Here is a 25,321-nt window from a genome sequence, read left to right as displayed (position 1 = left end):
GAGCGCTTCTTTCACCTCATATTGCTTCTTCAGCTGGGTTATTTCTGAGTGTGACTTCTCCCATTTCCGTGAAGAGCATTCACGGAAATGGCCTGTCGAGGTCATCCACATTTTCAGTGGATGACCTTGACAGTATCAGATGCTCAGTAGCGTGCTGTTCATAAAACTCAGTCAGCGGGATCAAGGCATTTAATTACAGCGGTTCACGCATCATGTAAGGCATGTGCCTGAAAAAATTACTCATATGCTGTCATCTCTCACACCATGCGGAAATATGACTTCATTGCTCGTTAGGTGGAGCTCAAAAGTGCCTGTCACAGAAGAGAAGGCTGAGGCATACATCTCTCTGGTGAATAATGCTGCAGGTCCTGACACAAGGTCATGACTGTGCTGTAGCCGCCTGTTTCATTAATACATTCCTAAAGAGTAACGTACTGGTGCAGCAGAGAGTAACAGAACATGACAAATGTTGAACATAAATATAGCCGTTTGTGATGACTGGTTGTTATGTATGTAGAACTCTGTTTTCTGTTCAGAGACCTTGTCATCAATTTAACCGGACTCAGCTGTTTTCGCTTCTGGCTTCCAGTGTAATGACCTTTTTCCTCCAGCCAGAACAGCGAGTCACTCTCCATTTTTCATGGTAGGCTGAAAACCCATTTCATCAAGAGGGATGATTTGTCACCCACTTACTTCCTAACAGATCTTTCTCCTCTGTTTGCACTTACATATATATATGCAGAGAAATTCTTCTTTTCTTGGCATGTCTATTTTAAGGCACATAAATGTGACCTGCAAAGATTACAATGCCCACCACCTGAATCATTCTGTTCGAAATGTATCCTGCCCACCATCTGTATTCTTCTCAATCAACCTTTGTTTTTTAAGAAAATTGTTTAACTCTCCAGATTGCCCTCAAATGTATGCTTGAATTGTTTCATCATAATAACAAATGCTGTTCGTTTTGAATGTTTTCAGGAGTAAATGACCCCTTTTAAAAATATTTAGAATTACAAAAAAGACCAAGACTGTTAAATTTTCTAATCCGTTTAACCTCACAAGGATCGCGGGCGTACTGGAGCCTGAATGTGTTCATTCTGACTATACTGTACTGATATTTTTTTAATATCGAATGCTTGTGATTTTACAGGAAAGACAAGCTGCTTGACCGTTTGGTGTCAGTCGTGAAACAAAGCGGCACCTATTCTGCCTCATCACTGAGAGAAGAAGAAAAATACGAAGAAGAAGAAAAAGGGGCGGAGCTCGATGTTTGAAAGTCGCGGGTGAGAACTGCACCCAATTCAAAGGGACTGGCCAATTTACTCAGATTAATAATATTTCGATGATTCAGATGTTTCATGGTAGGCTTTCATTTCGTGAAAGTTTGGTTGGTTGTCTGTCATCTTTAGACGTATCTGTTGGAGAATTTCCGTGAAACTTTCAAGCGTCGCTGGAGAAGAAGCGGAGAGGTAATGCAAAGTTATTGTCTTGTGTTTTTTTCAGCACCAGCACTGCGACAAGTGGTTCGTTTTTCCTCTCTCTTTTCCATTTAAAAACACAAGAAAACCTTTATACATAAATTCATTCAGTAAAGTAATTACGGTACTGTACTATCATCACGGTTGTGAAAAGACAAACATCCCTTTTCCACCTCCGATTTAATGGGTTAAAAATAAATTGTAAGTATATTGTATTTGTTTGTATTTAATGCTTGGATATCTAATTGCTTTATTTTTCTGTTGGTATAATTATTTGTGTAATTACCACTATTTTTCTCCGTGATGATAATATGGCCTCCTTAAGTAGTTAACATGATGTATCACAATGCGAGGGAATCGATGTCTCCCTCCCATTTAGAATGATATCCTAACTCAATGGCCTCTTGTGTGTTTTTAAAGATTATCTAAAGTCTCCATCATGACCAACGAGGATGCAAAGGTGATACCAGTGCGGGTCGCCTTGCGCTGTCGCCCTTTAGTGTCAAAAGAAATCAATGAGGGATGTCAATGCTGTCTCACCTTTGTGCCTGGAGAACCACAGGTCTGTATTCGAAGTTTTATGAACGAGATATTACATTTTATTTCGGTGGTACAATAACATGTACTGAGCCTGATTGTAATCATGACTAATATAAGAACATTCACAGTGAAACACTAGACATGATCACCATCCATTCGTTGTCTGTTGCACTTGTACTCATGATGGTCATGGGGGCTATTTTGGTCACTTTTGGGTAAGAGGCATTGTATACCTTGGAATGGGCGCTTGCCCTTATAGACAACCATACTTACAGCCACGGACAATTTAGAGTCTTCAAATAACCTGACAATCATTTTTGGGGGGGGGGGGGGGGGTTGTGGGAGGAAGCTGGAGTAAACCCATAGAATATGCAAACCCCACACAGGAATGCTTGAGCCGAGATTCATATTAAACCTCAGATCTGTGAGGAAGACATGCTAATCTTTAAGAATGTGACTGTACGCTGTAAAATTAGTATGCTCTGCACAGGACAATTTGTACTTATGGACTGAGTTTTTTCACGTTTGCGATTCATTTTGCATTGATTCTAGGCACTTGCGCGCCTGTTGCATGTTCACTCGCTGACAGTTGTAGCTGTATAAAGCTGCAAAGCATACCTCAGGACTAGTGGTAAAACCACTTATACCAGCAGAGGATTGTGTGACAGCAAAGTGTGTGCAGATAGCTGACATCAGAACACCTTTTTTTGTACATTTAAAAGCATATTCCGCAGCTTTATGTTTCCCCTAAGAGCTCCATGGCTTGTTTTGCATGGAAGTCGGACAGGTGTAGCGCAGCGTCTGGCATGCATTCATTGAGCCAAGTTTCAGTACAGAGCGGCAGAATCAGAATCAGAATCATCTTTATTGGCCAAGTATGTAGAACACACAAGGAATTTGTCTCCGGTATAACACGCTGCACTAGTATCATCGTAAACAACAAAATCATTGAACCTTAAATGAACCATTTTAGAGTAACCAGTAGTTTTGTAGTACCATTTTGTGGTGCAAGAAGAGTGACTATGTCAGTGACTGTTTAAGGAGTTAATGGCTAGAGAATATGTGAAGACTTGTCAAGTGCTGGCACTTGTGAGAAGCTCATCCAATTTGGTGGGCAGGGATCATAGATTTGCAGGGTGAATCTATGGGAGCATTGTTCAAAATTCTTTCTCGCTAGGCGGTGTCTAATTTTTTTTAATTTTAATTCCCCCAGGTGGTGGTTGGCACAGAGAAGGCGTTCACGTACGACTACGTATTTGATCCCACTGTAGAGCAGGAAGAGGTCTTCAGTACTGCTGTGTCCCCTTTATTATGTGGGCTATTTAAAGGTAACTGCATCAATTTAACAAATAAATTAAAGGAGAAAAAAATGACCAAATTAGCCAAGAGGTTTAGAGTCATGTTTTTTTCTTTTGTAGGCTACCACGCCACCGTGCTTGCATATGGACAGACAGGGTCTGGAAAGACCTACTCTATGGGGGGGGCGTACACATCGGCTCAAGAGAATGATCCCTCTGTCGGCGTTATTCCACGAGTTATCAGAACCATCTTTGAGGAAAAGGAAAAGAGGACAGACTGTGAATTCTGCATGGGAGTATCATATCTGGAGGTTGTGACTTTTTTGTGTTTGTGTGAATGAAGATTTCTTTGATGTTCGGAAAGGTTTTTGTTAACACAGCCATTTTTGATTTCCTTTTCTAATCACAGATCTACAATGAGGATGTTTTGGATTTGTTATGTACCTCTAAAGATAAATCTGCTATGAACATCAGGGAAGACCCTAAAGAAGGTATCAAGGTAAATGTTGGACACCCTTAGTCAAAAGTTTTTAGTCAAGTGCTAACAGACAATTTCCAATAATAATACTTTCCAATAGCCATTTTTTGTTTGTCTGAAAGTCATGTCTTTCATGTTCATTTCCAGATTGTTGGGCTAACTGAGAAGCAGGTGGTCTCTGCTCAGGAGATGGTAAGCTGCCTGGAGCTGGGCAACTCCGCTCGCACTGTGGGCTCCACGGCAATGAACGCTGCCTCGTCACGCTCGCATGCCATCTTCACCATCACACTGGAACAGCGCAAAGGGAAAGACAAGTCAGTGTCATTTTGATTGTTTTGTTTGATTCTCAGTCACCGTTGTTCACCTGTATCTTGTTCACTTAAGATTTTAAATTACCTGGACAGGTGCAAGACACAATTTACTCAATCACGAGTCCAGATCAAGGGCTGGATTTATATTTGAAGAATGACAGATGACTTTGACTTTTATTCAACTGCGTTTTTAAAAAAATGCATTTTTTATGTTATCTTTGCAGAGCCGACTCAGTTGTTTCCAAACTGCACCTTGTGGATCTGGCTGGATCAGAGAGGCAGAAAAAAACCAAAGCGGAGGGGGATCGTTTAAAGGAAGGTATTGACACCTTGAAGCCTCTGCCTAGCGCAACCTTGAATTAGATGTGCTGTAGAATAAAATGACTGTGCTTTCAGATTGTGTCCCCAATAACATTTTCATTCTCAGGCATCAGCATCAATCGAGGCCTTTTGGCTTTGGGTAATGTGATCAGTGCCTTAGGGGATGAAAGCAAGAAAAATGCCTTTGTCCCTTACAGAGACTCCAAAATCACGCGCCTGTTACAAGGTGGGCTTTGATTTCTTTTCAGCGTCAGAAAATGTCCTCCCTTTGAGGACCTTCAGATCTCTCTGCAAATATTTGGAACCGGTGATATCCATAATGCCCGTGTTGGCTTAATTCACACTTGTTTTTCATCTTTCAATTGTGTTCATTCAACAAGGGAAGCATTTGAGTTGGCCATTTATTTTTTCTCAAATAAAAATGCATTTCATTCACATTCAGAAAATCGACAGAAATAACTATGAAATTTACAGCCACATCCACATACAACCTACAGTACATAAACATAAATGACCTTTTTGTTGTGCGTCACCAGATTCCCTCGGAGGCAACAGTCACACACTGATGATCGCGTGCATCAGTCCTGCGGACTCGAACTTGGAGGAGACCATCAACACGCTGCGATATGCTGACCGAGCTCGGAAAATAAAAAACAAGCCTGTTGTTAATCTCGACCCCAGAGTGGCAGAAATGAGCCGCTTAAAGCAACAGGTGCACCGAAAGCAGGACACACAGTACACAAGATATTCGGACCCCTTATAAATGTCCAATGTGGTGGCCATTGAGTGAGAGTCCTGACAGTCTTATTGTCCACAGGTTCAGGAATTGCAGGTGATGCTTCTTCATGCCCGTGGAGGAGTGGCACCAATGCTCTCTGGGTAAGCAGGAGCGGAATTGTGTCATGATGGATATTGCTTGACAAAAGCTCATGTTTAGTCAGTTCTGCTCATGTTTTCCCCCTCCCCCACAGGTCAGAGTCTGGTGAGAACGTGAAAAAGTTACTGGAACAGAACCGCAGTCTGCAGGATGAGAACAGCAAATTGAGCAAGGAGCTGAGTGAGACTGCAATACAAACCGCTCTCATGTTTGAGAAGTTCATTATGGTGAGTGAAGAAAGATCTCTCCAAGGTTGCCGACCAATTGACAGGAGGCTGTTGCAGTGAATCTGCATAAAAAGTGATTAATTTGGGACATTTTTTCATTGTGCATTTTAGAAAAATCCCTATTGTTTTTTGCCTGTATTTTGTTATAGACTGAACAAACAAATGAGAAGCTGCAAAGCAAACTCGAACAACTGCAGCGCCATGCAGCGTAAGATTTTCAATCTATACTGTGTATTTTCATTTATTGACTCTAGTTATTTTGTAGATGTCTCAAGGATGTGCTTGATCAATATTACAGCTGCAGAGTCGATCTTGAAAAAGTATTGGAGACACTTGAAGATCAGGAGTTGAAGGAGAACGTTGAGGTGATGAAGAACTTGCAAGGTGTTATCTTGGAGCTCAAGGTATGAACATCGCCACGAACCACAAAAATAAAAATACTGTAATGTTCTTGTGTTCAAAAAATTGGTGAAAGAGAAGGATCTAAAACCAAGTTTGATAAGCTCTAATTTTTTTTTCCTCTAAGCGCGAGAGTGCTGGCATTGCCGCCTCTATCGATGCCATGGCTGCAGGAGCAGACGCACCAGATGGATTGGGCACTAGCTGTACAAATGGAGTACACGAGTCCGCAGCCGTAAGTAGATATATATAATTTTTTTATTCCTCCCTCTCCTCACTATGAAAATATTCAGTGTTGTTTTTATTCCATAACCCTAATTTGTGCTTTTCAAAGAATACCAGTACCCACCTCCCTCCCCCCGGTGTTTTCGAAATGGAAAGTACAATGTGTTACCCACCTTTTCGCATTAGGAAAGCAATGCAACGGCTGGCAAGAACTCACCAGATGGCTTCACAGCCCATCATGCGCTGCAACAGGCCCAACTGTCAAAAGAGCTGATTGAGCTCAACAAAGTGTTGAGCTTGAAGGAGGCATTGGTCAAGAAGATGTGCCAGAATGATAGCCAGCTGGAGTCCGTGCAGTCAGAGCAACAGGTGAGAGAAGTTGATTGACTGGTGATGTCATTCTGCATTTTAAAGTTGGAAGGGGGGCGGGGGGTCTTCACACAGTGTATGATTTTGTGGGGTTTCAGGGTTATTATTTTTTCTTCACTTTTATACTTTTGAGAAAGATCACATCAAAATTTGACGGATGACATTTAACCCGTAGAATAATATGCAGGATCTGCAGATGGCTGTGAATTCTTTGCAAAAGGAGAAAGAGGAACTTGTTTTGGCACTTCAGTCCGCAAAGAAAGACACCAACCACGCTAAGTACGCTTTCAAATGGGCCACCGGGGATATGAATCCTAAGGCATTAATTACATTTTCACATCCTGAAAGCCCTTATCTCACTGAGCGGCGAGTATTTTTAAAAGGCAGCGACTGTTGCATTCTCGCCCGTACTTTTCTTGTCTCCAGGAAATTTTTAAACTGCCTTATAATGAGAAAACTCACTAAAACTGATGGCGAACATCTGGTGAATGTTTTGAAAATATTTGTAACCTTGAACGCACCCTGAAGAACTCTGACTTGAATGTGCATTTTGCAATTTTTTTGCTCCTCAGTGGGACAGTGGCTTTAGTGATGGATTAAGACTCTCCCACTCTTCCATCCTCATCTGACTTGCACACTTCTCCCTTAGGCTGAGCGAACAGCGCAGAAAGCGTCTGCAGGAGCTGGAGGGCCAGCTGGTTGACATGAAGAAGAAGATTTTTGAACAGTCAAAAATGCTCAAACTCAAAGAGTCTTCTGTTCAGAAAGTTAGCAAGCTCATGCAGGAAATACAGGTGAATTAACACGCGCACTAAACATCAACTCATTGGGGTCCGCGGTATAGTATTGCAATCATATATAGCGCTGCTTCATTGTCATAGATGGCAACAGATGGAAGTCATGCAGGTTTTTTTTTTTTTTTGCTTTTTAAGTGACTCAATTTCTCATGGTCCAAAAGTGAACTAATATGTTGTACCTACAGGCGATGAAGTCCCAGCGTACACAGCTAATGAGGCAGATGAGGGATGACTCTGAGAAATTCAGACTCTGGAAGAGTAAAAAGGACAGAGAGGTGCTTCAACTGAAAGAAAAGGTACAGTACATGGATTGTCAGACATAGTGCCAGGATGATCACACATTTTAATCAAAAATGTCTACTTTTTACAGGATCGTAAACGTCAATATGAGTTGCTTAAACTCGAGAGGGATTTTCAGAAACAGGCCAGTGTCCTGCGTCGGAAAACGGAGGAGGTGAAGTTTGCTGTTTACTGTGCAATTTCCCATGTGTGAGCTGCACAAAATTACACATTCAGTTAACGTGTTCCGGATAACTGAACAGGAACTGTGAATGTTTTGACCAACAGGCTGCAGCTGCAAACAAGCGACTGAAAGTTGCTCTGCAGAAACGAAGTGAAGTCGTAGAGAAACGTAAAGACTCTCAGAACAGAGGAATGGAGGTTGCTGCTGTCAGAGTGAAGGTAGTATTTGCTCCTCAACATTTTGTAATGATCAAACATCTTTGATGAAATCATTGCTGCCGCTCATCATTGTAGTAAAGTTTTCCTTCGTGCTGTATCGATACTACACTGCATGTGTCTTTTCCCCGTAGTTAATGTAGCCCGCGGGATGTGTTTCTTCATGTGATCAGAATTGGTTTCTCAGTGAAGTCGAGGTTATGGTTAGCACAGAAGAGGCTCGGCGTCACCTTAATGACCTTCTGGAGGACAGGAAAGTCTTGGCTCAGGAGATAACGCAGCTCAAGCAGCAGATTGATGCCGGCGAGCGACCTGCTGCCAAAATCAGGGTGAGTTATCCCTTGTGTGGGGTTGGATGTCCTTATGTGACTTCCCGTCTTGTTTTGAGATGCATTTACTATATTATCCGGTGTCGTCTTTCCGTAAAGCGTCGGACGCTACTCATCTCTGAATTGGAGACCCAGGGGGCGCTGGAGACACCTCTGACCAAACAAGTGGAGAACTTGAACACAGAAATGGAACTCAGGTGAGTCGTCAGGGAAACGGAATCAATGAAAAATGAACTACAAATCTGTTCATTGGATCAGAACTATTTAGTCTGAAGTGACGCCCCAGAGGAGATGCGCAAAACAGGATGTTTGCTGCTCCATGTAACCACGACTTGAATGTATTTAATTTATGAGCGATTTGCGATTTAACAGAGTGCCATTCATTATTTGAACAGGAATGCCCAGATTGCTGACCTTCAGCAGAAGGTCCTTGCCGCAGACAGTGAGGGGCGTCTGAAACAGCGCATAGATGGCATCACAAGCATTGTTGATGCCAAGTGTGCGGTCAGAGTTCTGATGGCTGAGGTGAGGCTTGCTGGTTGGGGAGAGAGAAATAAAACAAAACACGCAGGCATTAACCTGTACAAAATGTCCTTGTGTCCTTTCAATAAGGACACATTTGTTTGCATAATGTTATAACTTCTATGATCAGACTATAATTTAGTTTTCAGGATTTATGTACCGGGTAATCATGAAATTCACCTTAGGTGTCAAATGTGCTTGAATGTTTTTTTTTTTTTCGGGGGGGGGGGGGGGTCTGCCATTTCTTACTTGGTATTTATTCTCTTTTTTAAATACATTTCTTGAGTAAGAAAATAAATAAAAGTGTGTTTTTCTTCTTCAGCTGGTGTCGGCAAAGACTGTTGCAGCCAAGCTGGAGAGTGACCTCCATCAAGAGAAAGCCAATGGACAAGACCTGACTAAAATGTTGGCTGATGAGCGAGAGGTGATGTCCACCATGGACATGGAGCACCAGCAGCAGCTTGTGGAATTAGAGCAGAGGCATCAAGACAAAGTACCCATCCTCCTTTTTGTTGTGTTTTTTTTACACATTTTATTTTTAAAAATCTCTTTGTCTCCAGCATTTGTTTCTCCACTTCTTCCCTGCAGGTTCAGTGTCTCCTCAACCAACTCCAGAACAAACCTATTTGTCGTGAGTCAGATGAACCAAAGCAGAGAGATGAAGAGAACGACACAAAGGAAAAAGAGCTCCTGCAGCGTCTCAAAGTTCAGGTTAGTCCCTGCACAGTCAGAATTGTGAAAAAGAAACTGCACAACCATTCCTGAATAATTGGATTCCTCGCCTTAGGATGAGGAGCTCCACAAACTGCGTGTTCTGTGCGAGCAGAACCAAAACCTGGTGTTGGAGTATAGACAGGTAAGTGCACAATTTTTTCCAAGTTGTTATTGATGCAAAAAATGCTTTCAAGGGAATTTTGTATAGAGTTGGGGTATGGAATTTTAGAGCAGATTATTCTTTTTATTTGTTTTCCAACGCATTGTCCAACTTCGAAGTGACTAATCCCTCAAAGAAAACTTCGCTATAGGAGGAGGGTGTACAATATGGCGATGAGTCAAATTGGGATTGTTCTTCTTGGCAGTGTGTCTGCTCTGCTGAGTTCCAATCTAATGGCTACTGCCATGATGTATAATGATTTCAACTGGCAAGGAACTCACTCAATGATGGGTAACATCTAAGTGATCATAAAAGTTTTAGCCAAAGTAAAGATTTAGTTTTTTGTTTTGTCCTCCCCACCCCTCACAGAAAGAGGACGAAGAAGATGACTGGCATCCAGAGAAACGGGAGAAGGCACGTAGGACATCCAGGAAACCGAGAACAGGGGTAAGGACTGACTTAATTGCTTTGAGGGTGCTTTCAGGGAATGCTTTCACAAAGAGGTTATGCATTAGTCTGCATGTCTGTAAAGTCAGAAAAGTGATGTAATCCTTGACTTTCAATGTGATCACTTACATCAAAAAGTTGATGGGTATTTTTATTTTATTTTTTCACCTTTTGTATGTTTGTGTTTTGTTTAGTGTTCCTGCAAAGGCAGCTGTAGCAACAAGCACTGTCGTTGCCGTAAAGGGAAGATGACGTGCAGTGAGAACTGCCAGTGTGACCACGCGAAATGTCAAAATATGGACGAGCAAGTTGTCGCTGAGGTTTGTATTGATACAGTGATAATACACTCCCGCACCCCATCATTGGGTGCACCTACACGGTATCCTGTTGGTTTACACCAGTGTTTCTCAAATTGTGGGGCGCGCCCCCCTGGAGTGGCGAGAGGCTCCGTCACGGTTTTTATTTTTTATTTTTTTACTGTCCTAAAATAACGTGCAGTTGCACCTCCACTACGTTAGGGGGCAGTGGCGTGCTGTCATTGGCAGAGTTTGCGCAGGGAGCATTCTCGGGGAGGAAGTATGACGAGGCTTATACAATACATGCTGATTTATATAGCGCTTTCACAACAGCGGCAGCTGTAACAAAGCACTTAACAAAACAGTTAACATAAAGTAAAATAATAAACACAACGCGTAACATTTTTATGTGTGTGTACGGACAGTCGTAAAAAGTCGAAAAAAGAGATTGGTTCACTTCTCCTGTCCCATGGAAATCCAATTCAATTCCAAGCGGCGACTCTCGTTTCCAAATACGCATCGGCGCTCTGCGCCAACGCTCCTCTCTCCTCACCCTCAACTTCAGCAGCCATCCATCCAGCCGCACCAACGCCGACTGTCCAACAGTGCCAACATCTCCACTGAACAAAACGGGGTTGTGAAAAATGCTGCCCATTACAGGCGCAAAAAAAACAAGCGCCCCAGGTCTTATGTAGCGCTTGGCTTCAATGTGACTGCGGTGGCAGACGAGGAAAGATCGATGTGCTTACTGTGTCTAAAAATTTTGTGATGAGATGTTTTCCTCTTCCATGGGGGGGCATGACAGACAATAATTCAGAACCACTCGTTTATACTAAGTTACCCAAGAGGAACAAATTATTTAAACAGCATAATTCACTGTCACAATCGTAAACCTATTCGTAAATTACTGTTTTGTGAAGGCATTTGACATTTGATTATCTGAACATTTTATTTATATAATACATACATACACATACTGATATGGCTTTTGTTCCATCCATACATCCATTTTCGGATCCACTTATCCTTACAATGGTCGCGGGGGTTGCTGAAGCTTATCCCAGCCGTCTTTGGGCAGTAGGCGGGGGACACCCTGAACCGCCTGGCTGCTAGCCAGTCGCAGCGCACACAGAGACAAACAACCATCCACGCTCACACCACACATCGGTACAATGTAGAGTGTTCAATCAGCCTGCCATGCATGTTTTTGGAATGTGGGAGGAAACCGGAGCACCCGGAGAAAACCCACGTAGGCCCAGGGAGAACATGCAAACTCCACACAGGGAGGGCGGAGCTGAATTTGAACCTGTTACCTCTGCACTGTGAGGTCGACATGCTAACCACCTGACTACCGGGCCGCACTGGCTTTGTTTATTTTTATTTTTTTAACTTTTCAAAATCTTTCTTTGGTGTGTGTGTGTGCAATAATTTCCCTTATACGTGTATTTTATTCTAGGATGAAAGCCTGAGCGAAAATGTTTCAAGAGACTCTGCCAGTCCAGATACCACGTTCTTCAATCCGCCATCTTGCACACCAACAAAGAAGGTAAGTGATTCCCCCTCTCAAACCTCAGCTGCACATAATAGGTTGATGAAAACGAGTACCACACACACACACACACACACTCACACACACTTGTAAATGATTGATGTAATGTTTCTTTCAGGTATTAGAGGAAATGGGAGACATGGGGCACGACACCACAGACCTAAAGCTCGTACGCAAGCCTATCTTAAAAGAGGAGGACCAGGATGTGGATCAGGAGGAAGACAGAACGACAATAAGAATCCTCAAGAAGAAGAAACGACTCCTGACAAGTTTTCAGAACAGTTTTTTTTCTGGCTGCACTCCAATCACAGAGGAATCTTCTACTACTTCTATTTAGTTATATAAGTTACATGTCTTTGTGAATGTGGTCCGTCCTTTTATATGTGACTTTCAATCTCGCCGTTTGATTTTGCGGGCAGCAAAATGGACTGTGAACAGTGTCCAATTCTGGACTTTTTATTGCACAATGAGATGATTTAGAAAGCTGCACATTTGAGGAGGGATGGCATGTAACAATGAGGAGTCAATGAACTTAGCCTTAGGTTTGGACCTCCAGTGGAGGATTTTTTTTTTTAATCTTTTTGCTCAACTTGTACTTTTAGCAACAAAGGTTAATAAAATCTTACGGTTAAATCTTGATTTATTTTTTATTCTTAACAATGCAATGCAATTAAGTTTTGATTGAGGGATTCATTTAATAATACGTTTGTAGCGTACAGTGGCGCAGAACTGGACTGCATCATACCGAAAGCTGCTCCTCATATATTTCCTAGGCGTGGAAAGGGGAAAAAGCATGCGTCATTTATGGTTCATTTGTTTCGTACATCACTGCAACCACTATAACAAAACATTTCAATGAATTTATACCTCTGACAAAAGCTACATACACTTTTTTTTTTTTACATATCCACTCAGATGTCGTTTTGTTATCATTGCTGTGTCATGCGTTCTGATCACGGACTGAGCAAAAAATCAGTTTGCAGTACATGTACTGTATATCTTAATGAGGCTCACTGACTATTTATTATTTGCAGGCAAAGGTTTAAGTCTATATCTTCCAAATCTTGATATGTTTGTTTACATTTGAATATTCCTTTCATTCCTACATCCATTGTCCTGCTTGCTCTCCGGCAAAGTTATGCACCACCATGCCAGTTTAAAAATAATTCAATCCGAATGTGATAATTTTTCCATGAATCACTTGCACTTGACACACAGCTAGAGAACATCTGTTATTAGCTGTTGTAGATGGAATGAAATTAAACTATTTTTTTAAATAACCATCACTTAAGATGCCGCACCTTCAAGTTGTGACCAAGTTCTGAATTTTGTGAGACCACAGATACCAAAACGTTTGGTTGATGCACCACCATAACCTTGAAACGTGTTATATTAACTAAAACCATTAACTCTAAGTACAGTGTTTGAGATACTTAGAGTGAACTGCAGGTGTCATGGATTCCCTTTGCTTTTCATAGCAATTGTAACGATTAAGTGTAAGGGGAAAGGACACTTTGATTCTCTCCTCTTTCATCTAGAACTCCTTCAAATGACAAAGCGCATGAGGGAAAGGCGGTTAAGTCTGCACGACTCTCTGTGTTTTTTATGTTATGTGTTGTTTATTATTTTACTTTATGTTAACTGTTTTGTGAAGCGCTTTGTTACAGCTGTAGCTGTTGTGAAAGCGCTGTATCAATCAGGACGTATTGCTTTGTAAGTTTGACATGATATATCGGCGAAAGTCTTCATACAGCATTGAGCATTCATGCCAGGGATCTCACACAAATCTTTTCACATACGCATTGATAGATAAGATCCACAGTAAATATCTGTCCTGTACACAGCAGACCACCATCCTGTGCCTGTTAAATACATTTGCTCATTGCTCAGAAAATTACAGAATTACTGATGTGATGCAGATGTACGCCACTGCTAACTATATCTTGTTTCCTTTTGGGGAAAAAATGAGCTCCCTAACAACAGCTCTGTTTGGAGTGACACGTGACCTGCTCAGCAGGTTACTGGTGTTATCTGGTGTAAATTGCATCTGAAATGATGACCATCAATCCAAAGGTGAAAGACAGTGATTTATCAGTGTCACACATTATTGCTGTGCACATAATCCCTCTCCTCAAGGCGTTGGACTCTGCACTCAAAGCATTGCCATGCCTTGAACTTAAAGATAAGATAACCCGAGAATATGAATGAATATTTACAAGAATGTGTAAATATGACTTCACTTTGCAGTAAAACATTTTAAATTTGCCTCGGTGTTCAAGCTCTGGAGCTTGAATTTTGCTGCTTTTGTTTTGTATCGTTGATTTCATCCACCCTGAAGATAGAAACCCAGTCTCCTGTTTATGACAATATACGTTCAGTTTCGTTATGAATTTGGTGCAGACTTTTTATTTGCTGTATCATCTGATAACAACTCAATCTTAGGCGGCAGGCGCTCATCTGACATGTTTAATATTAATAGCTGAGACACACCTTGAATGAGTGAAACTGTAAAATCTTGTGTTGACTCATCATTTTACAGATAAAATGTGTTTTAGTCATTCAAAATGGCTCCATAACCGACATTTCGATCTCAACCTACCTATTCGGAATTATTGATCTGAAGGATTACCCTCATTCTATTGAGTGGTTTTACTTAATTTTATTTCTATTTGACGCGGCGGAATAGTGGTGACAACGTCTGCCTCAAGGTTGGAATCTCTGTGGAATTTGCATGTTGGTGCTTGCACTCCAACTTCCTCCCACATTGAAAAACGTGCATGTGAGATTAAATTGTCCACCGGTGTGAATGTGAACTGTTGTTTCGAGCCTGCGACTGGTACCCCATCTCTCACCCACATGCATAGATCCCCATCTCACCTGTGACAAGGACAACCCGATCGAAAACAAATGGTTTTGATTATCTAAAATAATCATCAATGAATTTGATAACTGCTTAATTGTTGATTAATCAATTAATTGCTGTACCTCACCTTTAATAGTGCAAATAATAGATTTTTTTGTCCTTTTATTAGAATAACTTGGAAGTCAAACCACGGTCACAGAGGAGATTTTGTTCCACTTTAGAGGTTGCATCAAACACCCCCCCCCCCCTACACAATCGCATCAATTTATTGTGTTCAGTGATCACAGGTCACTTTAAATTGATATGATGTCATGCCTCCAATTGACCATGGGCGTACAAGAGAACCCAACGCAGCAAAAATGTGGATCATGGACTCAACTCACATGCTATGTGGCTGTAAAAAAAAAAAAAAGAAAAAGAAAAGAAAAAAATAGCATGTTTGCAAACATCTACTGAGCTGCAGCAGCCAATCAAATGACTTCTGACAGTTGATGAACTCGTGAGGCGTTCAGTGCATTTTTTTACAGCAAGGACAAAAGAGATGCACTTGAAGCTGGCCATTCCCCGCGTCAGTCAGCGTGGAATCAGGATGTTGGAGAGGGGCAGGGCACAAGGCCTGTCAAATATTTACAGCTCGTGTAATCATTAACCTCCCACCAACCCCTGATCTCTTAAAACGGGGCCTCGGCCTGGTTGTCATTCCTGCTCTGCCATGACTAACTTTGACACCAAAATGGCAGATCTTGCTTCACCACCTACACCCTTGTCCATCCCTGAGCTTGCCTGTTCAGTTACTTTGTCTTCTTCTTCTCTCCAGTTTCTCCAACCTACTGCTGCGGCCTAAATGTGGCCGTGCGGTAACACGCTGCTACACTCCAAACTTTGGCCTCATGTGACACATCTCGGTGAGTACAACTCAAATCGTCTCAACTCAAATCAGCATTTCAAACTAACGTGAACACATCTGATTATTTTCTTCACAGGGATTACGAACAACGCAATTTTATTATTTTAACATTAGTATTTTTTTTGTATGAAAGGAAACATGTATAACACAGATATGATTTTTTAAAAACTTTTTGTAATATTTCAAAAATAATATTTAATTAATGTGCTCTCATTTGATTTTCATTGATTGGCCGGTGAAAGGTTTTCAGGGCTTACCCCGCCTCTCATTTGTTTTAAAATCACATGGTGTAGCTTCACTCGTTATCTTGAACAGAACAAGCGCTTGACAATAAAGAATGATTTATTTATTTGCTTTCAGTTGCATTTCCCCTAAATACATCATGTTTGTTTTCCTCAAAGGAGAAGGAAGCAGATTTTTAAAAAACCAACAAAGAAGCAAAAGTAATTGTAACATTTTTGAACAACGTCAGCAGACTGAGTTTGACTGCAACATCAACAAAGATATTGAGCGGGACAAAGAAGTAATATGTCACAGGGTTTCAAATAGAATAGATTGAACATTGTAGAGAAACATAAATGTCAGCAGGAAGTGCAAAGCCTGCAGTTCACAGGTTAGACACGCCCTTATATTCACATATTGACAGGATTCCTCATGACTGCCACCATAAAATGTTATCTTGTCAAGCTTTGGCCCTTTGGCCACGCTGTTGGTTGACGTTGTCTATTTGAGGCAGTAAAACGGGGAGGAGGAAATTAGCAGGTCAAAGTCACCGACCAGAGGACCATCATCGAAAGCAGATGAAATTCTGACTTAACCTCAGCGAACTGTGAACTTTGGTCTTCATGCGCTTGGTCTCCCGCTCTTCTTTTGGGTTTGTGGCAGGAAAGGGCGACCTCGGTCTCGTCACAGATTTGCCTGGATGAGATTTTTGGTGCTCGCTGGATGTAACAGCAACTCCATGTGGATGTTGGATCAAGTTCCAGTGGAGGTGCTGTTACTTGCAGAAGGTTACCACAGATGACTGCAGCTATTACTGTGAGCTAATTTCTTCAAAGGGTATTTAAAAAAAAAAAAAGAATAATGGGGCACAAGGTGATGACCTATGAATTGACAGCCAGTGATGAGAACTTCTGCCTGTCATTTCTGTAGGCCACTGCTGTGTTTGTCCTTCAGAACATAGAGTAGTTTCTTGCATTATCATCATCCATGTTTGAATTATCTTTGGAGGCCTGCGAGGAGGGCAGAAAGATGTTGTGTTGTCCTTGAATGATTGTTGACCATATCCCAATAAAGTTTGGATATTTTCCTTTCTGAGCTTTTACTGTATTTGTGTGGATGCAGGTTACTCCAATTGGCAAACCATTTAAACATTCAGATTCTTGAAAAATGGACTTTATTATTTTTCATATATTTCGCCCTGTTTGGTACAAACCCGTTACAAATACTCAAGCACCCCCCCCCCCCCCCCGATTTTTTTTGAATATCGTTAACCATATCACGTGACTCACTTGCTGTTTACAGTCAGCTTTGTGTGGAGAGGAAAGAGACATGACTTCCTTCCATTTCCTTGTCCCGTCATTTACCTCATCTCTGCAGTAAACACGCTTCAAAAAGGGGTTTCGACTGGCTTAATGCATCCTGTCGACGAAAGTGGAGAATACAGCAAGAGCACGCAACATTTCCCAACATGCTGGGACCCTTGATGTTCACTGCTCTTACTTAGAAGTTGCTGGTATTACATTTGGTGTGGTATTATATGTATATCTTTACATCCATTGTACACAAGCCAATTATAGTAGAATTTATTTTGGGTGGGTCTGCCTCTGTAATCATTTGAATTTTCAGAAAATCTGAAGTTTGTAAATGTCTGCAAATTGCAGAAAGAAGAGTCATGAAAGAGAAATAGTTGTGATAAGATGATGAAAAACACTAAAATGCTGATTGAGGCAAACCTGTTGACATTTTTGTTCTCCAACTTCTGATTAAATCTATAGTTACAGTTTAGCTTGCCTATGGGGTTTATAGTGAGACATGGACTAAGCAAATGCACTCCTTATATCTTTGGTACACATATAGATCTGTGCATCCATTTCCTATAGCACATTTCCTCACGTGGCTCACGAGTGAGCTGCAGCCTATCCTTGTTGGCTTTGAGCAAGACACCCTTGACGTGTTGCCAATCAATTGCAGAACGTGGTAACTATCAAGTACAGGGCAGGTGATCTGAGCACATGCTATAATATGGCGTTGTAAGCACATACATGCAAGTAGGGCTGTAATGCACATGTTTTTTTGTTGTTGTTGTTGTTGTTTGTGGCAGGACTTGCTCTTGAAATGTGTGAATACTACTTGGTTTTCTGACATTTAGATTACCGGTACCTGAGTTTCGCAATTATTTCATTTCAAACAAAAGAATGCTCTTTGTATTAGAAGTGTGCTTGATAGGTAGATCCAATCACAGCACAGAATTTTGTTTACATTTATGTAAATCATTAAATATCACAAAGTTTCTCCTAGGCGGTCCGGTGGTCGAATGGTTAGCACGTCGGCCTCACAGTGTAGAGGTGCAGGATTTGATTCCGGCTCTGACCTTTGTATGTGGAGTTTGCATGTTCTACCCGTGTCTGTCTGGGTTTTCTCCGGTTACTCTGGTTTCCTCCCACATTTCCTCCATCCCACAGTGGCAGGCTAATGGAACTCTCTAAATTGTCCCAAGGTGTGAGTGAGCGTAGATGGCACTTTGTCTATGTGTGCCTGCAATTGGCTGGCAACCAGTTCAGGGTGTACTCCACCTACTGCCCGATGAAATCTGGGATAGGCTACAGCACGCCCTGCGACCCTTGTGAGGATAAGCAGATGATAAAATGGATGGATGGATTGTTGGATGGATAGGTGGATGAATGGACGTTTCTCCATGCCTTTGTTGCAAGTGTTTTTGGTTGTCTCATTTTGTTGTACCAGTGTTCTTTGTTGAACTTTGTTGGTAGCTATTTTTGTTCAGAACCCTTTTTTTGTCTATTCTTTCCGGGTTCACGTTTCTGGAATCCAATTCTGTCCGGATCTTTCCAGAAATCTGACAGGCATTTTATGAAGTTCAGTCCATTGACTTGCATTTGTTTAAGAGCCTATCTGACACACTCAATATGGTAGAAGTGGTTACGTATGCCAGTAATGGCGCCCTCATTGTACAAACGAATTAATAGACGACATCTAGCGGTAGAGCGGAAGAAGCGCATTTCCCGTCGATAAACGCGGGTAAAACGCTATTCCGGTTTTCAGGAGGACAGTAGAATGGCGTCCAGCAGCGACGTGCCAAATGCTAATGGACGAGAGAACGGGGAACCGGTGGTTAAGCGGTCACGAGAAAACGTCACGCCGGAGTTTCCGTTCCGTTCTCCGAAAGAACCTGCGAACAAAGTGACTGTGGTGCTCGGAGCTCAATGGGGGGACGAGGGCAAAGGAAAAGTTGTGGATCTGCTCGCAATGGATGCGGATATTGTGTGCAGGTGTCAGGTACCAGTTGCGGTCATACTAATTATTACACTTGACACATAAACGAAACATGACATTCATATGTCCTCCGACCAATGAAACGGTCAACGGGTAGAGGCCAGAGAAAGTCGTTTCGGATAACCAGTGGTTAAATATTCCTGACGTCGTTCGGAGGTTCCGACACGCTGCGGTGCTAGCCTCGTTTGCTACCATGTGTTCAACGGTCGATCAAAGCCGCCTCGTTTGAGGGAAACGTGTTGTGCGCAGTGCTAATCTGTCCAAACAGTGTCTTGGTAGAAGTCAAATTGCACAAAGTGCTTCCCCGGCCCCCATACGGGTTCTGTGAAATGAAATGATGTAACACAGCGTGCTTTCGCAGTTCCCGTTGCGCAAGATGTGGCGTTACGTCCCCTTCGTGATCGGAACTCTTGATTTTTTGTTTTTCTCCAGGGTGGCAACAATGCAGGTCATACTGTGGTCGTTGACTCGGTGGAGTACGACTTCCACCTGCTGCCCAGTGGCGTCCTCAACAAGAAGGCTACCTCCTTTATTGGTATATTGGTTCTCTAAATTATTGTGACTGAACTTAATATTCAGGCAAGATGAACACACTACTGTACTAAAAAAAATCCCATGACCTTCATTGCTGACAAAAAATATTTGAAAGGGATTTTATTAAAGTACAATAACCTGGTAGCATAAAACCACACTATTACGTTTTTTTGTTATGTTTTGTTTTTTCAGAAAATCAAACAGGACACTTGACAGCACGTCACCATGTGTTTACAATACAATACAATACAATACATGCTGATTTATATAGCGCTTTCACAACAGCGGCAGCTGTAACAAAGCGCTTAACAAAACAGTTAACATCAAGTAAAACAATAAACACAACACATAACATAAAACACGGACCGTCGTGCAGTCCTAACCACTTTTCCGTCACACGCTTTTATGTAAAAAAGTTAGACACAAATGTATCTGTATTTCTTATAAATATTTAATGTAAATATTTAATGTTCTAGGCAATGGAGTTGTCATACACCTCCCAGGGCTGTTTGCAGAGGCGCAATCTAACCTGAAGAAAGGCAAAGGTAGTTTACAACCGTTTGTATAAATATGCATTTGACGAGTTGTCATGTTCAATAAAGCATTTTTTTCCCCGTCACATGTAGGATTACAAGGATGGGAAGATAGACTCAAGATTTCTGATCGTGCACACATTGGTGAGTATATATATTTTTTTATCTGAAGTATTTTTAAATGTAAAAGTGTCTTATTGCGGGTCCCTCGGTCCACCTCCAGTTTTCAACTTCCATCAGGCTGTCGATGGCATTCAGGAGCAGCAGCGACAGCAGCAAGAAGGGAAAAAGTAATTTTGCTCATTATTTAGAGCATTGATGCCTGAATGTGTGTCATGTCTGCTGGAGGGAGTATGTTCTAAATTGACTTTGTTTCATTTACTGTTGCGTGTTTATCTTTGCTGCAGTTTGGGAACGACCAAAAAAGGTATTGGCCCTGCCTACTCCTCCAAAGCTGCTCGGAATGGCCTGCGTGTCTGTGACCTTGTCTCAGATTTCAAAGTCTTTGAGGACAAGTGAGTAGCAGTGTGTATGCATACAATTGGTTCACGTTTTGGTTTTTGGAACACTCAAGAGGCCCCATACCTTAGGAAAAAGCCAACGTCTGTTCCTATTGCTCTGGAGTAGTTGTGGTAACAAAAACTAGGCTAGTTATTAACTGTAAAAAAATACTCTATTAGATGTACATCATCAACTCCTTTATTTAAAATACAAATTCTGGAAAGTAAAACATAACTTCAAACTTTTCATGTGTACTTCTACTTTGGAGAGAAAAATAATCATACACAGCTTTGTTGCAAGATTTTTTTTGCGCTATTAATGATGATAATAACACATCTGCTAGGCATCTTGGTTGGCATTGCATCGCTTATACTTATATGTATAGGAATGAAGGCATTAACTGGAATGTGTGTTTGTCTTTTTTTAAGGTTCCGCATGTTAGCAGAGCATTTCTTGACAATGTATCCAAACATGAATGTGAACATTGAAGATGAACTGGAACAGTTAAAGGTGAGAGGTGATAGAGTCATACACAGTTTTACTCTGTTCTATCGGGGTTCATCATTTGCGTTTTCATTTGATTGTAGCTTTTTGTGCAAATGTTTTTTTTGTGTGTGTGTGTGTGTTTTTTTGTGGGGCTGAGGTAGTGTATACAGGCAAATATGAATATAGAGTTGTGTGCTTTGAATGTACAGTGGAACCTGTTTTCAGCATGCCGTGTGTCATCGGCTGTGTACATAAGTGACTGTTTTACAGTAAACTTCAATTGGTCTTGTGGGTAAAGTTGGAGTGCCAAAACCAACAAAATGTTTTGACGTATGGTCCTGAAACCATCGTGACAAATGGTGTTCAAGGGGTTTGAGATTTGTTGTCCAAACCTTTTCAAAATAACTTGAACGGTCCCTCTGGTACACTCCGAGTTCGGTTACTGATCATTATCTCCTTTATTTGTACTTAACAATGTACAGTATATTACTGTCGTTGATTTGTGATTGCAATAAGATCAGAAATAAGTTTCCAGACATGTTGCTATTGCGTCTTTCAATTTGTCAATTTCTTCAGGGATATGCAGAGCGACTTCGCCCTCTAGTGACAGATGGTGTGTACTTCATGCACAAAGCTCTTACTGGCCCCAGTAAGAAAATCCTGGTGGAGGGGGCAAACGCCGCACTGCTGGATATTGACTTTGGTGAGTGCCTGGAGGATTGGGGATTTAATCGAGCTGACGTATTAGATGTTTTTGGCTCCTTTAGCTAATACACATGTCTCCACTCAGGCACATATCCTTTTGTGACGTCATCTAACTGCACCGTCGGAGGAGTGTGCACCGGACTTGGCGTGCCGCCGTCACACGTTGGAAGAGTGTATGGCGTCGTCAAGGCCTACACCACCCGGGTGGGCGTTGGCGCGTTCCCAACAGAACAAGATAATGTGAGTCATGATGCATTTGAGGACAGGTTTAAAAAAATACTGTATATACTATTACGGTGTGTACATGGGGTCCCTGCGGATCCTTGAAAACTGCATCACATCTATGAATCTAAAAACAAGGCCTTATGCAAATGTCTTCAAGCCAGCAGTGCATTTTATCTTACAGGAGACAGGGGCACTTTTACAATCGCGAGGTCGCGAGGTTGGCGTGACAACGGGTAGAAAGCGCCGCTGCGGATGGCTGGACTTGATTCTGGTCCGATATGCTCACATGGTCAACGGCTTCTCCGCGTAAGCACACATCACTTCTATGAAACTTCTCCTCTTCATTGCCACAACTGAACTCAAGAGCCTTCAATTTGCAGCATCGCCCTGACCAAACTGGACATTTTGGACACCCTGGCGGAGATCAAAGTGGGTGTAGCCTATAACGTCAATGGGGAACCTCTGCCAAGTTTCCCAGGTAAGTAATCAACCCTCAGATTAATGTCTGCCAGCAGTAGGGCTGGGCAATGAAATGATGTAAAAAAACACTCACCATTATTTTGATCGATATTGGAATCATGTTTAATAAACACCATTATTGATGGATTTCAAAACTTAGTATTTATTCAACTACCATAACTGAACTTCAAATACAACTTGAAAGGGTAACCAGAAAATGCATGAATAACTAAGTAGAATAATGTATTCAAATCCAAATTCACAAGCTGTGTCGCCTGAAGGGCGCATTTTCGCCCGCATGGTGCGACTCGACCTCGCATAGTTAATAGATTCACATCAAGCCTCTGCAAATCACTGTTTGTGGTCCATGAATGCTAAATGAGGAGGAGCCCTTAAAGGCGTCGACGCATCCCCAGCCTGCAAATTGTCTTTGTAGAATTTGAAAACCATGCACGTTCTAATGGGATAGGGTAGCTGGGTCTAATGGAGCCTATCCCAGCTGTCTTCGGTCAGTAGGCGCGGGGGACACACCCTGAATCGGTTGCCAGCCAATCGCAGGGCACACAGAGACAAACAACTCGCAATCACACCTAGGAGGAGAGTTCAATCAGCCTGCCGCGCATGTTTTTGGAACGTGAGAGGAAACCGGAGTACCAGTTTTTTTCCCCAGATTATGAAGAATATATTTAAGATAAGAAAATCTTAATTTATCCCACAGTGGAGAAATTTCCATTTTACAGCATCAATCAAAAAATAAATAAATAAATATTTTTTTACTTTTATAATTACCTGTCTATATGTGTTACTAAAGCCTTTGTTTGTGAATGTTATTTCCTGGACCTCAATGGTTATTTTCTTTCTAGTATTAGTACTGGTGATATTTCTAAAATGAAGTTTATTGTATTTACATTTATGATATTTACAGTAAACTCCAACTGGTGTGTCATTTAACCCACTCAGGATGGACAGAATAACATCGGGCACACACTTAGTGCACACACACCACGCCATTCGGTGCATACATTGTTATTCTTCTAAATGCTTTCCTTTTGAGCTCTTTTTTTGCTGTCTGACTTGCATGCCACAAAGCGAGCCTTTATAAACTTGTGTGGTATTTGGTCATTGTGCAGCAAACATGGACGTTCTGACGCGCGTCACCGTGGAGTACAAGACCTTCCCCGGCTGGTGCCGCAGCACTGAGGCGGCCCGCAGTTTTACCGAGCTGCCGATGCAGGCGCAGAACTACATTCGCTTCATTGAGGACTTTCTGCAAGTGCCAGGTTTGTAAAATGTCATTCTGCATTACCGAGGAGGACCCGAGACGCCGATGCACGTTCACACGTTTATTGGACAAGGTAAACTGGTCAAATGCAAATTGACCTTTTGTTCCTTCTTTTTTCAGTGAAGTGGGTTGGAGTGGGCAAGTCCAGGGAGAGCATGATCAAACTGTACTGATCTGTGGACACAGCTGCTGTCTTCCATATTTGTGGCCAAGACGATGTGGCTTTGCCATCATTTTAGATGTTAACTCCCATCATAATTGAAATCTTTCACCAGCCAGGATCCAAGTGAAACGTTTCTGTTTCGCGGCTTTCAATACCGTAATCCTTCACGAGTGAACTTATACGTTCCATCTGATTGTTTCTTTGTTTTCAGGGTGTCAAGTTTTAAAAGTGGGTGTTACCACTCATTCCTTCTCTCAGTGATTAAACTCCTTTTTTTTCTTTTTTTTTTTAAGCAGTCTGCTTCCCCTTTAACAAAATTTCACACATTTACTAGGTTGTTAGGAGTATCGGACTTTTTTGTTTTTAACTGGGGCGCATTAATGGCAACATGAAAACCCGTTATGGAATATCTGAAAAGTTTTTCTGGGGCTATTTTAAATACATTGAGGTTGTTTGTAACAGTGATTGTTGGAGTGAATATTGTGCTTTTGGAAATCATCTTTAGAACAAAAAAAACAGTATATATAACAGAAATGATGGGTTCAAATAAATCTTTCCATGCCATAATTTTTAAAAAACCAAAAAAAAATGTTGATGTAAATGTAAAAACAAAGAATGACTTATAATACTTCATCCAAATAAGTTTCTTATGCCATTGTCAATAAATGGAAACTTTAAACTCTTTAAATGTCTTATTTCTGGTTTGAGTGATTTAAACCAATAATCCTAATTATTCTTCTTAAAAGCCCAGTGTTTTCTTACAAGAAATCTCTAGAAGTATTCACCCTTCCAGTGTTTTTCTCCTTTCAAATCCTCATGTGCAAAGCCCTCTGTGTAAAAGCTTTTCGATGCCTGGAGGAATTAGATTAAACCCTAAAGTGGTTTCCTCTGGAGATCGATGCTGAGGTGTAATTTAGTCCCGTCTCTCTTAATGCAACCAAGGCCCAATACAGACACTTTTTTTTGCACTAAAAGTGATTCACCCTTCAGTTTAGATCTTAGTTAATTGTTACAATTGAGACTACTGTAAATGTATTTTTTATTTTCATTTTTTTGCCATTTAATAATTTGGTCCTTTACAAGTTATAACTATAGTTTTACCTTTTAACTCTATTTCACAATCCTGAGGGGAAAT

The 25,321-nt window shown here is 41.5% G+C and overlaps 2 protein-coding genes across 3 annotated transcripts; both read left to right on the top strand.

Annotated features, from left to right (window-relative positions):
* Nucleotides 1-1,163: 1,163 nt before the first annotated feature.
* kif4 (kinesin family member 4) lies at nt 1,164-12,648 on the top strand. Of its 2 annotated transcripts, none has more exons than XM_052047410.1 (31): nt 1,164-1,283; nt 1,410-1,469; nt 1,899-2,040; nt 3,232-3,346; nt 3,437-3,627; nt 3,726-3,815; nt 3,942-4,108; nt 4,330-4,424; nt 4,533-4,652; nt 4,963-5,138; nt 5,244-5,305; nt 5,398-5,530; nt 5,680-5,738; nt 5,829-5,934; nt 6,057-6,164; nt 6,341-6,523; nt 6,711-6,802; nt 7,173-7,317; nt 7,506-7,616; nt 7,691-7,774; nt 7,888-8,001; nt 8,172-8,327; nt 8,427-8,524; nt 8,723-8,852; nt 9,172-9,342; nt 9,438-9,560; nt 9,637-9,705; nt 10,093-10,170; nt 10,365-10,490; nt 11,923-12,012; nt 12,134-12,648. In XM_052047410.1, the coding sequence occupies exons 1-31, from the start codon at nt 1,267-1,269 to the stop codon at nt 12,350-12,352; spliced, it is 3,630 nt and encodes a 1,209-aa protein (XP_051903370.1). In that variant the 5' UTR covers nt 1,164-1,266; the 3' UTR covers nt 12,353-12,648. The 2 variants fall into 2 exon arrangements, with proteins under 2 accessions (XP_051903370.1, XP_051903369.1); XM_052047409.1 differs by having other exon boundaries at nt 6,699-6,802.
* Nucleotides 12,649-19,016: 6,368 nt separating this feature from the next.
* On the top strand, nt 19,017-24,874 carry adssl (adenylosuccinate synthase, like). The gene is made up of 13 exons (XM_052047418.1): nt 19,017-19,301; nt 19,731-19,833; nt 20,309-20,377; nt 20,459-20,509; nt 20,589-20,655; nt 20,773-20,880; nt 21,295-21,376; nt 21,929-22,055; nt 22,143-22,297; nt 22,464-22,588; nt 22,663-22,760; nt 23,872-24,021; nt 24,144-24,874. Exons 1-13 carry the CDS (start codon nt 19,080-19,082, stop codon nt 24,194-24,196), a joined length of 1,410 nt encoding a protein of 469 aa, XP_051903378.1. The 5' UTR covers nt 19,017-19,079; the 3' UTR covers nt 24,197-24,874.
* Nucleotides 24,875-25,321: the final 447 nt, after the last annotated feature.

The sequence above is a fragment of the Hippocampus zosterae genome, chromosome 16, assembly GCF_025434085.1.
Source record: "Hippocampus zosterae strain Florida chromosome 16, ASM2543408v3, whole genome shotgun sequence".
NCBI classification, from domain to species: Eukaryota; Metazoa; Chordata; class Actinopteri; order Syngnathiformes; family Syngnathidae; genus Hippocampus; species Hippocampus zosterae.
This window is presented reverse-complemented; position numbering and strand designations above follow the sequence as displayed.